The 14,370-nt window shown below is 50.0% G+C and overlaps 1 protein-coding gene across 14 annotated transcripts in view; it reads left to right on the forward strand.

Annotated features, from left to right (window-relative positions):
• The window catches only part of XG (Xg glycoprotein (Xg blood group)), a 37,706-nt gene extending 25,534 nt beyond the window's left edge, over positions 1–12,172 (forward strand). For 4 of the 14 annotated variants that reach the window (XM_043571493.1, XM_043571494.1, XM_043571502.1 and 1 more), the window contains 6 exons: positions 1,025–1,087; positions 4,068–4,118; positions 5,983–6,024; positions 7,944–7,979; positions 9,090–9,206; positions 10,551–12,172. In XM_043571493.1, coding sequence (XP_043427428.1) covers positions 1,025–1,087; positions 4,068–4,118; positions 5,983–6,024; positions 7,944–7,979; positions 9,090–9,206; positions 10,551–10,567 — 326 coding nt within the window. In that variant the 3' untranslated portion in view covers positions 10,568–12,172. Of the gene's footprint in view, positions 1–1,024; positions 1,088–4,067; positions 4,119–5,982; positions 6,025–7,943; positions 7,980–9,089; positions 9,207–10,550 lie in introns of those variants that run through there. The other 10 variants (XM_043571500.1, XM_043571505.1, XM_043571504.1 and 7 more) reach the window with 6 other exon arrangements.
• Positions 12,173–14,370: the final 2,198 nt, after the last annotated feature.

The following is a 14,370-nucleotide window of genomic DNA, read 5'->3' on the forward strand; positions in this document are numbered from 1 at the left end:
GTAAGCGCACGGAGACGCGTTTCAGAAGCCCTGGGGGTGCACGGGGTGTGGCCTTTACTCACGCCTGGAATTGTCCCCTTGGTGGTGTGATGCCAATGCTTCCGAAAGATCCAGACCGTCTTTTACGAGGTCCACCCCTGAATCCCTCACCTGCGCCCCCGTGCTGCCCCCTAAATCTCGGGTCGCAGGGTGCAGTGTCCTCCAAGATGTTAGTAAGGGCTCATGATGGAAGCTGTTCTCTGCTCACACGTATTTCGGGAGATGCCCCTTTAAGCAAAATCAGTGAGATGTCATGAGCCCTCCAGAGCGGGAAAGCCCTTTCCTGGGGTCCCCAGTGCTTGGGCAGCGTCGCTGAGGGATAGTTCTTGCAGAAAGAAATCAGAGAAGCCTCTACAGGCCTTTTCCATGTCATAGTTTTATCAAATTGAGCACTTACTATGTGCTTCCACCAAGGAAGTCTGACATGTTTAATTGAGCACTTACTATGTGCCTGCAGGGAGGAAATGCCAAGCGTTTAATTAAGCACTTACTATGTGCTTGCATGGAGGACTTTGAACGCAGTTAGTTGAGCACTCTGGATGGGCCCAGCCTGGTGCTGGGCATGGGGGTTCGGTGGTCATCGACGGCATGTGGCCCCCTGCAGCGTGCTAGGGGGCACAAACAAATGGATGGATATGTGTGGGAGGCTGAGGCAGGAAGCGTAGCCTGTGTTGAGTGCAGAGGGCATGTGCAAAGGTCCTGGGGTGGGGTGTCTTCCTCTCCGTTTTGAATCTCCCTTGAACTCTCAGATCAGCCGGGTCCCTCCCACCAACTGCCCTTCCCGGGCTTCTGGGTGCCCCCCGCCCCCCGCGCTCTCCCCGCAGGAATGATGGCATCCCACCCACAGTTTGGTTCCGGCGCCCTGGCGTCCTGGAAAGGGTCCGCCCCGCTCTCCGTAAGCTGCCCGCGTCGGGTCACACGGGCTGGGTTTACAGGGGGCTGTCTGCGCGGGGGTTTGAGGAGTGCTCTGTGCTGCACCCTGCAGGTTACTTTGGGAACAGGGACCAGGATGACGGCCGCTACCCGCCCAGGCCCAGGCCGCCCGCAGGTACGCCCATGGCTTCTCTCACTTGACTGGGGGGAGGCCGCGGGTCCCGCCTGGCTGCAAGGTGCGCCCCGCGAAGATGGGGTGCGGGGCGTCCCCTCCGATGCCGCAGTGCAGTGGGCCTCACAGCCCTGACGCTCTGGAGGCGCAGGTTGCGGGCGAGACTGGAAACGGGGCACATTCCCCTGGAAGGTGGTGGTGGCGCGTGTACGCACATGTGCGCGAGCGTGTGCCCGAATGGACCTGTGTGTGCGCATACCTTTACGGCCTCTGCTCGGACGTGTGCATACGGGCGTTTATGCATACACTTCCATACGTCCACGTATCCACGTACCGCTTTGTGTGCAGGGCTTTATGTACGCACATCTCTCCAAATCTGCATGCATGCACACGTCCCTTTATGTAAATACACACGTCTGGATACATAAGTCCCTGTATCTTTCTTTACGTATCCATCCCTTCATGTATATTTACATATACACCTCTGAATACATAAGTCCTTGAATCTGTCTTTATATATATATCCCTTATGTATATTTACATATACACCTCTGGATACATAAGTCCCTGTATCTTTCTTTACGTATCTATCCCTTTATGTATATTTACATATACACCTCTGGATACATAAGTCCCTGTATCTTTCTTTACATATCTATCCCTTTATGTATATTTACATATACACCTCTGGATACATAAATTTCTGTAACTTTGTTTACGTATATATCCCTTCATGTATATTTACATATACACCTCTGAATACATAAGTCCTTGAATCTGTCTTTATATATATATCCCTTATGTATATTTACATATACACCTCTGGATACATAAGTCCCTGTATCTTTCTTTACGTATCTATCCCTTTATGTATATTTACATATACACCTCTGGATACATAAGTCCCTGTATCTTTCTTTACATATCTATCCCTTTATGTATATTTACATATACACCTCTGGATACATAAATTTCTGTAACTTTGTTTACATATATATCCCTTCATGTATATTTACATATACACCTCTGAGTACATAAGTCCTTGTATCTGTCTTTATATATATCCCTTTATGTATATTTACATATACACCTCTGGATACATAAGTCCTTGTATCTTTCTTTATGTATATATTCCTTTATATATTTTACATGTACATCTTTATATACATAAGATGTATGTACATATGTACATACATAAGATGTATGTACATATTTTGATATATTTATACTTATGTATATATCGTGTTACATGTTTACATAAACACGTTTATACATGAATATATCTTTATATATCTTTATGTATATGTACATTTATATACATATGCACATATTTGTATGTCTTTACCATATATCCATTTTTATATATTTATATATACACATTTATATGTGTATGTACATATGTATACATCTCTGTATATACACCTTTTATAAATACATAACGTGTTTATATACAGTGTGTATACATACCTTTATGTATGTGTTTCCATATATCTTTATATTTATGTATATATATTTGTATGTGCATGATTATAGATAAACTTTATATCACTTTGTATCAGTTTTGTACATATCTTTATACATGTGTATAGATGCATTTTTATATATGTATATACATACCTTTATATATGGACATATACACAGCTTTATATATCTGTGTATGTATTTTGAGTGTATATATACTGTTATATATGGGTATATTTTTATATATGGTTATTTGCATATCTCTATGTATACTTATATACCTTTATACATACATATGTATACTTTTATGTGTGTATCATTATATATGTAGTTTTAGATAAATATATCTTTATTTGTGTATATGTATATTTATCTGTAGGTATATTTTTATATATAGTTACTTGTATATCTGTATGTATACTTATATACCTTTATACATACATATGTATATTTTTATATGTGTGTCATTATATAAGTAGTTTCAGATAAATAATATCTATATCTGTGTATATCTACTTTTACATATGTAGATATGTATATTTGTGTGTATATCTATGTGTGTGTATTTGTCCACACACACACCCTCACACACATACACATACACACGTGCATAGAAAGCTTTCACGCAGTGTTTTCTGTGTGACTGGAAAGTGACCCCCTTCATAGACATTTTCATACGTGAATAAAAGCACACGCCCTCCGCGAGACAGACGGGTGCTGTGTCCGCCAGGGGGTAACGTATGAGGGTCTCGTGCACGGCTGTGAGGTTTCTGCTGGGTCGAGTCCTGCGAGTGTCCAGAAGAGGTACGTGAGGACTTCTCCCCGATACCGTGCGGAGGGGCCTCTTTGTCATCTGGACGACCAGGATGCACACACGCATCTCCTTTGTACAGAGCATTGATGGTGGGGACCGCCTTCCCAGCCTTCCTTCTCAGAACGGTGACCCTGTGTCTGGGTCTCTGGTCTTGCTCAGATGTCTCTGCAGGACAGGAATGGATGCACCTGCATTTATCTGCTGCCATCAGGATACATACGTGCTCTCTGAAGGCACAGACCTTTCTCTTTTTTGTTAATTTTTCAAATGTTTATTTTTGAGAGAGAGAGAGAGAGTGTGTGTGTGAGCAGGGTAGGGACAGAGAGACAGGGAGACACAAAGTCTGAACCACGCTCCAGGCTCCGAGCTGTCAGCCCAGAGCCCGACATGGGGCTCGAACCCACGAACCGGGAGATCATGACCTGAGCCGAAGTCCGATATTTAACCGCCTGAGCCCCATCAGGCACCCCGCACAGAGCTTTCTGTGGGGGTGCCTGCCTGGGCATGAATTTTCCTACAGAAAGCTGTGACTTTGGGGGCACCCTTGGATGTGCCCTCACGGCCCCTGCTCTTGGCTGCCGTATGGGGCTCCCTTTGGGGTGACTCCTGGGCATGGCTTGGTGCCATCACCAGCGACACAAGCAGACGCCTGCTGCAACCCTGTGCGTCCCAGCAAAGCGCAGCTGAAATCTACCTTCTGTCCCACAGCTGGCGGTGGTGGCTACTATCCCAACAATGACGGCCACGGAAACGCTTATGGTATGTCCAGCACTTGGGCTCCCCGGAGGGCGAGGGCGGTGGGAGGAGGTGTCGTATTTTCAGGGCTCCTGTTTGCATCCCCACAATTTCTTCCTGCGGTCTTGGGTGTTGGCTCTGTGCTGGTGTGCGGGGTTTGGAGCCCTGTCTGCACTGACCCTCTGGCTGGCCTGCCTCCTGCCGTCCAGGGACCCAGGTGTGCACGCAGGTAGTGAGAAACAGAGCAGCTGACACTAGGGGAACAGCAGCCGGTGAATCGGTGTGTGGGGGGATCTTTGTTACGTGGCTCAGTGGCTGACCATTGCAAACAGAAAACACTCTGGGCGGGCAGATCCTGGCAGGAAGGGAAGGAAGTCTCCACAGCAGGAAGTAACGGGGGTCTTGTCTACACTGAGTGTATCTCAAAGTAAGCGGGCGATCTTGAAGCTCTCAGCTGTTGTCTGCTTCTGTAAGGGAAGACTGATGACAAAATGTCATGCTGGGAAAAGAAAACGCTACGGATTTTTTCCTTTTTTTTATTGGAGACACAGTGCACGTAAACATTGTATTCATTCTATGTATATAAAGTAACAGTTCCCTATTGGTGACATGTTGCAAAATTATTGGGACCGTAAGTCCGCTGGTCCCGCATCGCATCAGGATGCATAGTTACAAATTGTATTTCTTTTTTTTATTCCGAAATGAGAACCTTTAAGATTTACTTCCTTTGCGACTTAAATAATTTAATGCTTACTTATTTTTGAGAGAGAGCATGAGTGGGAGAGAGGCAGCAAGGGACAGAGACAGGGGAGCGAAAGCAGGGTCCGCGGTGACACCAGAGAGCTGGACGCGGGGCTCGAACCCACGAACCGTGAGATCACGACCTGAGCCCAAGTCGGAGGCTGAACCGACTGAGCCACCCAGGCGCCCCCTTCCCTTAGCAATTTTGAGATGCGATACATTCGCATTCTGATGTGATACAGGGTCGTTAATCAGGGTCCCTGTTCTGCCCATGACGTCCCGGGGCTTATAAATGCAGACTTGTCCCTCTGATTCGGTTCACCCGTCAGTCAGTTTATGGGTCAAAGGCAAAGCGTGAATTTAGTTTTCTCTTTGCCATTGGTTACGGGCTTTCAGCATCAGAACTGAATGGAGTCACGGTCTGGTGGGTTGCGACTGATATGGGTGCATTTGCAAGGCGTCGGGGTCCTGTTGGAGATGTGGTCCGTGAATCTCCGCAGCCTTGGGATGAGGAAATAATAGTTTACAGCCCGTTTTACAAAGTAAAGGTGACAGGGACAGACATCCGTCACCCCGTAGATGGCCCTGTTCCCATAACGCAATGGGAAATTGTTGGCCAAAAGCAGATGCCATTTTTAAGAAATTGTTTTTAATGTTTGTTTATTTTTGAGACAAAGAGACAGAGCATGAGCGGGGGCAGGGGCAGAAAGTGAGGGAGGCACAGAATCTGGAGCGGGTTCCAGGCTCCGAGCTGTCAGCACAGAGCCTGACGTGGGGCTTGAACTCACGAGCTGTGAGATCATGACCTGAGCCGAAGTTGGCCGCTCAACCGACTGAGCCATCCAGGTGCCCTGAAAAGAAATTTTTTTCTTTGAAACTTGGCAATCATCATCACATGGGGCCCCTGATCCTCTGGGGTGAGGGGTTCCGAGCCCCGTGAGCCGAAGGCCGTGCAGTGTGGCCTCAGCTTCCAGTCCCCTGCGGTCAGAGGCCACGCCATGGGGACGGTGCACCTTTTGGTTGCACGGGGAGGGCGGCCTCGACATCTCCCCAGCCTCACGCGGCATCTTAGGTCGGGTGTGCTGCTGTTCTCGGTGCGCCCGGAAACTTCCGGGGTTCCGGTTCACGTGCTCTTTCTGTCCCGCAGGAGGAGGGCGTTCTAGACCCAACTCTTACGGAAATAATTATGGTAAAGGGATTGTTTCGTTCCCGCCGTGCGAGGACCGGCTGTCCTCGGGGAGAACTAACACCGACTGCACGCTGGCGGGGGGCGGGTCGCATTGTGTCCTGTGTGGACACCAGGTCACCAGCTGGGTCTAACTCGTGTGCTTTTCTCGTCAGCGAAGTTGTTTCCCTTTCTTGGAAGGAAGTGAGCCCTGCTTACAGTTCGTAGTGTGTCTGTGTGTGTACGTGCATGTGCATCTGCGTTAGTGTGCAGTGCGCGTGTGCAAGTGTTTCTTGCACATGTGTGGCCGTGTGTGTGTGTGTGTGTGTGGAGGTGTGTGTGCACGTGTGTGGTGTTCGTGTGGGCTTGTGCATGTGTGGTGTGTGTGTGTACGTGTGGGTGAGCATGTGCCCATGTGTGGAGGTGTGAGTGCACACGTGTGTAGATGGGCGTGTACATGTGTGGAGGCGTGTGTGGGTGTGGGTGTGTGTGCACTTGTGTGGTGTGTGTGTACGTGGGTGGAGGTGTGAGTGTACATGTGTGTAGATGGGCGTGTACATGTGTGGAGGCATGTGTGTGGACATGTGGGTGTGGGTGTGCACATATGTGGAGGTCTGCGTGTGCCCTTGTGTAGTGTGTGCACGTGTATAGGCATGTGTGTGGGTGTGTACATGTGTGTAGGTGTGCACGTGTGTGCGTGTACATGTGTAGAGGTGTGCGTTGCACGTGTGTGTGCACAAGTGTGGAGGGGTGCGTGCACATGTGTGTAGATGGGCGCGTACATGTGTGGGGGCATGCACGTGTGTGCGTGTACATGTGTGGAGGTGTGCGTGTGTGCATGTGGGTGTGCGTGTGCCCGTGTGGTGTGTGCACGTGTGTAGGCATGTGTGTGGGTGTGTCCGTGTGTGTAGTCGTGCACATGTGTGTGTACATGTGTGGAGGTGTGCATGTGCACGTGTGTGGTGGGCGTGTGCACGTGTGTAGGCCTGTGTGTGGGCTTGTACACGTGCGGAGGCATGAATGTGTGTGCCTGTACATGTGTGGAGGTGTTCATGTGCACGTGTGTAGGCATGTGTGTGGGCATGTACATGTGCCGAGGCGTGCACGCGTGTGTGTGTACGTGTGGAGGTGTGCGTGTGCACGTGTGTGGTGTGCATGTGCACGTGTGTAGGCATGTGTGTGGGTGTGTACATGTGTGTAGGCGTGCACGTGTGTGTCCATGTGTGGAGGTGGGCGTGTGCACGTGTGTAGGCCTGTGTGTGGGCATGTACATGTGTGGAGGTGTACGTGTGCACGTGTGTGGAGGTGTGTGCACATGTGTAGGTGTGTGGGCATGTACATATGCAGAGGTGTGCACGTGTGTGCGTGTACATGTGTGGAGGTGTGCATGTGCACGTGTGTGGATGTGTGTGCACGTGTGTAGGCATGTGTGGGGATGTGTACATGTGTGTAGGCGTGCACGTGTGTGTCCATGTGTGGTGGTGGGCATGTGCACGTGTGTAGGCCTGTGTGTGGGCGTGTACATTGTGCAGGTGTGCACGTGTACATGTGTGGACGTGGGTGTGTGCACGTGTGTAGGTCTGTGTGTGGGCATGTACACGTGTGGAGGCATGCACGTGTGTGTGCTTATGCGTGCATACATCGGTTCGTGTGTGCACATGCATGAATGTGAGTGTGAGCTCACATCTGTTGCATGTACATGTGTGCATGGGCATGTACCCCGACCCCTGATACGGAACCTGCACCCCCGTGTGTCTCCACCGCGGCCTGCCCCCCCCACCATGTCGTGTGGCGTGCACACCTGCTCCCTCTGTGGGTGTCCCCGCCTCCCTGGGGGCCTGTCGTGCGCTGCGCTTGGACCCGCGAGCCCAGCGCCCGGGGCTGGACGCGCCTTGGAACACACTCATGACCGTGTGCCCTTCCCCTTCCCCTTCCCCTTCCAGGCGGAGACGGATACTCCACGTACGGCAACCAGCAAGGTAACGGGTCGGGGCCACGCCCCGCGTCTTTAATAAAAACACGCTCTCACGGGGCGCGCGAGGCCCGCGTGGTCCCCGCCTCTGGTCTTTGACGGAGCACCTGCCGTCTTCACGTTTGGAAGGAAGGTCCTGAACAGCCCTGTGTGCCTTCGGGGGGCGGTCAGCGCCCCGGGGGCTCAGGGAAGGAGAAAGGAGGGCGCGCGCCAGGCGGCCAGATGTCTGGTGGCCGCGAGGGCACGGTGGGGATCGTGGGCCTGTGTCGGTGCCACCGAGGGCTGTCCTTTGCTGAACGCACAGCTCGGGAGGCCGAGAAGGAGAACAGGAAGGAGGGCACGGGCGCTGTGCCCTCGTGAAGCCCCCAGAGTGCATGGCCGGCCGCAGGGCAGGGGTGCGGTCCAGGGGACCCACGAACATCCGGCCCAGACACACGGCTACACGGAATGTATGGGGTCCCGCGGCAAGAGGGGGGGACGATGGCAGGCTGGGGTGCGGTCCGGGCACGCGAGGCTTCCCTCCGGTGACGATATCCAAGCCAAGGTGCCATGGGGGCCAAGGATCCCTGCCTACGACCCGCCAGGGGCTCGACCCCGCCTGACACAAGACGCAGGGGGTCAGTGTCCACACAGGCAACGACTTCTCTTTCCAAGTGTTGACTTTTGTCACGCGAGGTCCTGCACGGGAGAAACCAAAGCTGTGCGGTAACCTTCCCTTGAAGGCGTCAGCCTGTGGGGTGTGAATGAGTCCAGACCTGTGGCTGTCAGGACACGTTTTGGTTGAAGAAAAAAAAATATTTTCTTTGGCCTGCATAAACATTCTACTTCGAAAACGGTACAAACCCGTCAAATTCAACAGGCAGACGAAAAACCAATCAAATGCCTCTCACAGGCACCGTTCTATCTTGAACGTCCTGCACGGGGAAGACGTGCTTACTGATCTCCACGCGGGGTAGGCGCAGAACCCTTTCCTCTAGCTCCTCGTTCGGATTCTATGTATTTTTTTGTCCAGAGTTGAGGGTGGGGAGGGCGGGACGTGAGAATGTGGAGGCATTTAACACCAACGGCTTTCTCGCGGGTTGTTTTCTCAGAACCTCTCCGTCTCTCCACCTGGCAGGTAACACAATAGCGAAAATCGTGTCCCCCATCGTGTCCGTGTTGGTGGTCATGCTGGTGGGTGCTGCCACGGGGTGGTTCCAGCGAAACAGGAGGAGAAATTGTTTCAGGACAAGAGGCAAGTGTCTCGAGCTGGAAAGCTCCTTCCGGAGCCTGTCACTCAGCAGGGCTGTTTCTGGTGACGGCCAGCCTAGCACCCTGGCATGAGGACTCGGTTTTCACTCGGGATGTTTGCGAGGGACACATGGGGACTTGGGAGAAGCCAGCACACGTGGTTTTCTGGTCCCACTTTGGGTACAGGCTCCTGGGTTTGGAGAATCACACGCCCGGCTGGTGGCGGTACTTGGGGAGCAGAGGTGGTCAGTGAAGGGCCCTGAGAACATCTCTGCGGGGAGGGTCCTGGGACAGACACGGGGGCCTCTGTTGTGGAAACAGCAGCTCCGAGTTTAAGCGACATTGAGTTTGGGTCCCGAGAGCCCCCTGCGTCTGACGGGGTCTGGGATTTGCAGGGAGTGTCTGCCCTCCCCTCCTTCCTGTCCCTAAGGTCGCTGTGAAAACCAGCCTTCGAGAAGGGATGTCAAAACCCCAAAGCCTGCCCGGGGCCTCCCCCTGCTGGCGGATGCGGGCTATTAACCAAACGCAGGCTGGGACCAGCCAGCCTGCGTCTCCGCTGTCCACGGGTCCCCCCAGGAAGTCCGGCGGGGGTGGGGGCGGGAGAGGGGGACCGAGTCCGTGAACAACGTGTGGGCGTTGGAGAAACAGGAGTGTAAAGTGAACTGGGTTTTATTTTATTTTATTTTTCATTTTTTTAAATGTTTATTTTTGAGAGAGAGAAAGACAGACAGAGACAGAGTGTAAGTGGCCGAGGGGCAGAGAGAGAGGGAGACACAGAATCCCAAGCAGGCTCCAGGCTCCGGGCCATCAGCACAGAGCCCGACGCAGGGCTGGAACCCACGAACCGTGAGATCGTGACCTGAGCCCAAGTCAGACGCTTAGCCTTCTGTTCACACTAGGGACCTCAGACAGGCAAGGGTGCACACGATGTGGTGAACTGGCCCCTTCTAGGTGGGATGCGGTGCAGTGCACAACCTCGTGAACTGTATGTGTGCCGCAGCCCCACAGTCGGCCTAGCACAGCTTGTGGGGACACAGTTATCAGGTCGGGCTGCCACTTACGGGGTGACAGACCTCCTTTACAGTGGGTTGTTTGAGCGCGATTCACATTTATTTTGTAAACTAGAAGGAATGAAAGCACCCGCATCAGAGACTTTGAAGGTTAAGGAAACCACATCCCTAAAAAAATATTAGCTGTGACCAAAAAGATAGAGTGGCTGGTTCGTTGAGGGTGTTCAAAGCCCTCAAGAGCGCAAAGCATAAAAAGGATGGTAATGCTTGAAAATCAAGCCACAGAGGAGTTTTCTTGTCCCTGGCGGTGACACTGTGTTCCCCGTCTTCCCTCACAGAACCAGAGCACGTGTGACAGCTTCAGGATCCCGCGGTTGCTTTGAGAGAAGCTCAGTGTAGACGAGGTCCCCGTGTATCGCTCCCGTGACAGCTCCTTCCATTGCGGACGTCATCGCCACCCTAAAGCGTCTCTGTCTGGAGGGGACCGATCGCCTGACAAAGAATTTCTGATCCGCCGGACGGGGGAGGGGGGTGTTTATAAAGATAAGTTAGCCAAGCCTTGGGTCCTAAGAAGACGGTCTGATCTGCACGTTCGATGACTCCTTTGACCAGATTGCGAGGCTGTGGTGGGTTCCCCAGAACTACCTCACGGTGCAGGATGCGCACATTGTCCCAAAGTACAACAGGGGTGCAAAGGCATAAGGGGTCTCGGGCTGTGGGGTGCTGTCTCCTTCTGGGGGTTTTGGGGGACCCTCCGAGGGTTTCCAGTGGGCTCTGGGGAGAAACCTGATCCATGGGAAGTCTTCCCCAAGGAGCCAGCACCCCCCCCCCCCTTCCAGCTGGAACAGCAGGATTCCCGCTGCTCAGTGCTGGCCGTGACCATGTAACCCTTATTAGCACACAGTAAGGCTGGCATTTCCAGTTGCTGGTGCATACACTCCCTGATGTGCAAGACATCGTGGGCAATCTGTGCAAACTTTTTCTCTTTTTTTCCTGCGAAATCTTATGATTTTGGTATTTTGGGAAGGGAGAAAATTGGGGCTGGCAGTCATGATTTGTGCCTGTTGAGTCTTCCCGTATTATTTTTCATGTGATAGTCTGTAGGCAACTGTGTTGAAGGCAATGGCATCCTTTTCCTTGGTTTCTACCTTTTTCCGCCCCTTTTTACTGGAGTAGAAAATTCTAAGTCCTCAGGCATCTAAAAAGCATACTAGGTATTTGCTTCTATTTTAGCGACATTTTAGGGGAAGCTGGGAAAAAGGAAGGATTTGGGCTCATTGATAGAATTTCATTCAATTAACGTAAATGCTTATAGGACTTTCGGAGTTTGCCCTAAATATCAGCAATGAACATAAAGATAGTTACTGCAATCCAGAACTCATTAGGAGGACCCAGGAAAGTCCTAAATTGTTGTATGCACCGTGCTCATGGGTATGGACTGGGAGGTAGGTCTCCAGGGAGGACTTGAATGCAGAAAGACCTAGAAATACCTCCCCAAATAGAAAAGGGAATTTACAGCTAACGCTCTTGATGTGATGTGATTCATATGTGATTGGAGCACTTTCAAGATGGCCGTGGTTACCATCTGGTTGCTATCGGGATGGGAATGTCCTCCGACGTTTCTCCAGTGTCCCCATCGAGTGGCAAAGCCTCGTGGCCCCAACACTCTTTCTGTAGTCTTTTCTGTGGGTTTTGGTAGGAGTTTATTTTGAGTCTTGATAAAAAGTATGCGTGTGTGTGGACAGACAGACACATGCACACCATCACAGACACTCCTGGACGGAATGGAAGCATTCATAACGACGTATGTCCATCGGTTTCCTGTAACTGCCATAAGTACATTTTTATCGTGTAAAAGAAATGTAAAAAAAAAAAATAAAGTAAAAAGACGTCTTCTTTGTTTCCCACTGACGTTGATGAAACAGCACTGGAAAATAAAAATCATAAGGCATCGAGTAAATCCCGTCCTGGGCCTGGTGGTGTGTCCATTGGGTGTGTGTTCTGTCTGAGATGGTCTCCGCTCCATCCCGGGGGACCTGGCAGGTATCTGAGGACTGGGTGGCCTTCCTTCACCCCTCCCCCCAGAAACACACTTTCAGGTTGGCACCATTTGGAATAAGACGGATTATGGGCGCCTGGGTGGCTCAGTCGGTTAAGCATCCAACTTCCGCTCAGGACGTGATCTCGCGGTCCGTGGGTTGGAGCCCCGCGTTGGGCTCTGTGCTGACAGCTCAGAGCCTGGAGCCTGCTTCACATTCTGTGTCTCCCCTCTCTCCACCCTTCCCCTGCTCATGCTCTGTGTCTCTCTGTCTCTTAATAATAAACGTTAAAAAAATAAAAATAGATAAAAAAATAAAAAATATATAAATTAATTTAAAAAATAAAAATAAATTTAAAAAATTTTTTTAAAAAAAGGAGAAGAGGGGAACCAGAAGTTGGTGAGTCTGCAACAGCCCCTCCCGTACAATGTTCACAGGCAGCGCGGCCCTGCCCCCCCGGATCTCAGACTTCTTGCCTCCAGAGCTGAGAGAGAGAATCAACGTGTGTTGTTTCAGCTGCTGGGTGTGTGGGACTCTGTTGTGGCGGCCCTGAGAAACTCACGCACAGGTCACGACATGTTGCATCCATATGTGTGACTTCCTGTGCACCTTGCAGGCAGCCTGCACAACCTCTCTGGGCTGCAGGAACTGCACCTGAAGGGTGGGTGTAATAACGGGGCTGTGCCTCGCCCGGATGCTGGGGGTGTAGGAGCTGAGGTGTCACAAGCAGTCCCAGCCGTGCCCGGTAGGTAGTGAGGTCTGCAGGTGCAGATGTGTGAAAAAAAAAATACAAATAACCTTTTTTCTTACTATAAATAGAATTAGGTTCAATGAAATGTATAGGATATTTCTTAGAGTCAGATTAGAAGATGAGACCGTGAAATCAAATCTGCGGACGCTAATGAAACACACAGAGTGTTCGAGAATAGAGGCTGTCCCCACCAAACCTGCCTTGTGCCTCTTCTGAATCAATGGCGCCCTAGCCAGGCTCCAGGCTTCCCAGGCGAACTACAATTCCCAGAACCCTTTGCACGCTATGATAGTCATGTGACAACTCTGGCCAATGGCGTGCCACCTCTATTTCTAAGGCTGCAGGAGAGTTCTGTGTGCCTGCAGATGATCCCCTTCTGCAATGAAGATATCTGGGGGTGTATTTGGGGCGGGGCTGCTGTGCCAGGACCGGGGTGTCTTCACGGAGGGACCCTTGTCCTGTGGTCCTGACCCTCAGACCCTACTAATAAAAGGGTACAAGCTTCCAGTTGTGGACCCCGCGCGTCTTCGGCGTCCTCGCCACAAAGCAAACGCGGCAACGTGGGAGTGTGTCCCGTGCCACCGTGCACACCTGACACGGACACCGTGTGGTAGGACAATTGTACAACACACCCGGGCGAGCTCTGATCTCTCTCCACAAGCGTGTTCACTTGGAGTCTGCAGGTGTCCACCGGTGGACACGCACAGATGATGTTTTCAGGGACTCTGGAAGATTCCCCTCTTCTTTCCACGGTAAATTCACTATAAATGTAATCATGGTGATAATTCAATACAAGTTTGTAATGACATATAGGCATTATATAATATATATACACAACATATTTGTGCATATAAATTTATATATCATATATAACATCATTTATAAAATATATATTTATATATGTATAAATATATATGAATATACTTAAGTATATAAGTTCTATAAAATATAAATATAAAATATATTATATTATTTTTAAAATATATTTTTATATTCATGTATATAAATATATATGAATATAGTTATGTATATAAATACTATAAAATATAAATATAAAACACATACTATGTAAGATAAATATATATACAATGTATACTATATAAGATATATAAAAATATGTATCTATAAATATGTATATATATTTGATGGATAGATAGGTGATACATAGGTAGATAGATATGGTTGATGGATAGATAGATATGATGGATGGATAGACAGATAAATGGATATGATGCATATATCTATAGATATGATGGGTGGATGGATAGATAGATAGATATATAGATAGATATGATGGATGGATAGAAAGATGGGTAGATAGGTAAATAGATATACAGATACATATGATGGATGGTTGGATAGATAGAT

This window comes from Prionailurus bengalensis, chromosome X, assembly GCF_016509475.1.
Source record: "Prionailurus bengalensis isolate Pbe53 chromosome X, Fcat_Pben_1.1_paternal_pri, whole genome shotgun sequence".
NCBI lineage: Eukaryota > Metazoa > Chordata > Mammalia > Carnivora > Felidae > Prionailurus > Prionailurus bengalensis.